At 45.6% G+C, this 2,156-nt stretch overlaps 1 protein-coding gene across 1 annotated transcript in view; it reads left to right on the forward strand.

Moving 5' to 3' along the window:
• Positions 1-1,448: 1,448 nt before the first annotated feature.
• Positions 1,449-2,156, forward strand: part of ZC4H2 (zinc finger, C4H2 domain containing) — a 10,663-nt gene continuing 9,955 nt past the window's right edge. Inside the window, exon 1 of the mRNA XM_009334278.1 lies at positions 1,449-1,620. Within this exon, the coding sequence (XP_009332553.1) occupies positions 1,568-1,620 (53 nt within the window). The 5' untranslated portion in view covers positions 1,449-1,567. The remainder of the gene's footprint in view (positions 1,621-2,156) is intronic.

The following is a 2,156-nucleotide window of genomic DNA, read 5'->3' on the forward strand; positions in this document are numbered from 1 at the left end:
TGAAAGACTATTATTATTATTATTATTATGAGCTACATCTATACCATCCTATTTGCTCAGTGCTGGACCCAGAGCACAACACCCCCATGGCTCACACTGTCTGCTTATTACCTCATACTCTTGCTAGCTTTCCAGGCACAGATATTCATACATGACGGGGACCACTTGCCCATTAGTCTGCAACTGTAGGTGCAACTGGCTCAAGACATTCAGTTCTATGACCATAAACCCTAACTCAGGCAGATCTACCATATGCCATGTAAATATGTCCGCGCTGTCTCGAATTCAGCTGTCTTTCCTGTTCTCCAAAACTCTTACCGTTTTCATTGCTCTCCTCTGCATTCTGTCTATTTTTATTTTTCACCTCCTTTTCAGAGCCCCAAGCCGGACGCTGGCAAGCTTGATCAGTGCTGAGTAGAGGTTAAGTACTTCCAGTGCCTTCCATGTAACATTTCTGTAATACATTCCAGAATAAATGCGCTGTTCTCATCAGCCTCACACTACTGACTGATGAGTGGTCCCTTATATTCGCTAAGACTATGGTACTGCTGCTTGTACATTTGTAACACACAGCAGTTTATGCTTGCAGAATCAGATTTTCCTACTGACTGTCTAGACCTTGAGTTTAACGTTCATTCTAATGTGCTGACCCTTCAGCCCAGCATGACCATCAGAGCTGGTAAACCCCAGGGTAAATGCTTGGGCATACAGGTGAAAGATCATGAATTTACACTGCGGATCCCTTAGGACAGATCCTGGAAGAGACCTACCAAAGTGTTGAGATATAACTGTTATCTTCATAACTTAAAACACAGTGCTTAGTACATTACAGAAGCCGAAGGACAATAAATACCTGGCTGAGGAAAGTCTGAGAGTCTCTTCATCTCTGTAAAGTGCTCTGATATTCTTGGCTAGAACGTCCGTAGAAAGACAAACGGTCACTTTCCTCAATCCAACAGTTTTATTTGCATTCTGGTTTTCTTTTCCATAGTTACAAGTGCTGTGTATAGTAGCAGAACTAAAAAAGAAAAACCTAAAGAAAAAAACATGTCTTTTCTGAACTCCAGACAGAGTCACATCACTCAGAGCATCTAGTGGAAAACAGCATGGTAGTAATAATGGCTACAGCATGCCTTTGTGTCAAAGAAGTTTTAAATCAAAATCGTGAACTCATTCAACAGTCTCTTAGTGCATATTCAATAATTTTAATGAAATGCTGAACAACTCTTGGACAGATCTCAGGAGGAAGCCTGCTGCTCTTTTTGCACTCCTAACAACCTTTGACATAATGAGGTGTGACAACTTGATTTAAAATGTAGTTGCAGGAAGAAGGGCAGGAACGCTCTGCTCTGCCTTGTGGGTGTTGTAGTCTTTCTGCTGTCTATCTGCCTAGGCAGCAATAGGAAGCTGGACTCTAAGTCCCATAGCTCCCACTAGAGCCTACCGCACAGGCTCAGAGACCATATGCTAGGAGGGGGTGCCTACATTGTGTCTATTGTATGTTTTTTCTTTTTTTCCCCTGGCATTTTGTACATTTCACGGGAGGTTTAAATCGGGAGTGAAAAGCATGGCAGATGAGCAAGAAATTATGTGCAAACTCGAGAGCATCAAGGAGATCAGGTATGTTTGCTTTGTGCCGCATCAGTTACACGAAGCAGCTTTTTCCTCGGGGGAGCGGAGGAGTTGCATCGATCTGGAAGTAGCTATTGTGCTACTGAGGGAAAGACAACCACCGCTGGGCTTCATGATAAGAGCGGAAAATACATTTTTCTAAGTAGGGAAGGAGCATCTGCTGCTGGGAGTCGCTGCTGGAATGCGCAGTGAAGGGCGGCAATGGTCGTGCATTTCCAGAGGTTTAGCCCTGAGTGGTAACACAAGAAGGAAGAGTGCGCGGGTGGGAAGGACGCAGCAGCCCCACGCGGCTGGGGGAGTGGTGTCGGACTGCGGGTGGGGTTTTTTAAGCCCTTTGACTTATTATTTCTTATTCCTGAGGCTCTGTGTCATAGATGTATTCTTTTGCCGCACTCACTCCCCGGCAAGAGCCTTGACGGGTTGGGAAAGGAAGGGGGCACGAAAAGCAGAGTATGACGCCGAAAGCGGCGGACGGACGCGCCCCCGAGAACGGCAGGGATAAGCGTCCGAGCAGGGCAGGGCTA

The sequence above is a fragment of the Pygoscelis adeliae genome, unplaced genomic scaffold, assembly GCF_000699105.1.
Source record: "Pygoscelis adeliae isolate BGI_AS28 unplaced genomic scaffold, ASM69910v1 Scaffold191, whole genome shotgun sequence".
Classification (NCBI taxonomy): Eukaryota; Metazoa; Chordata; class Aves; order Sphenisciformes; family Spheniscidae; genus Pygoscelis; species Pygoscelis adeliae.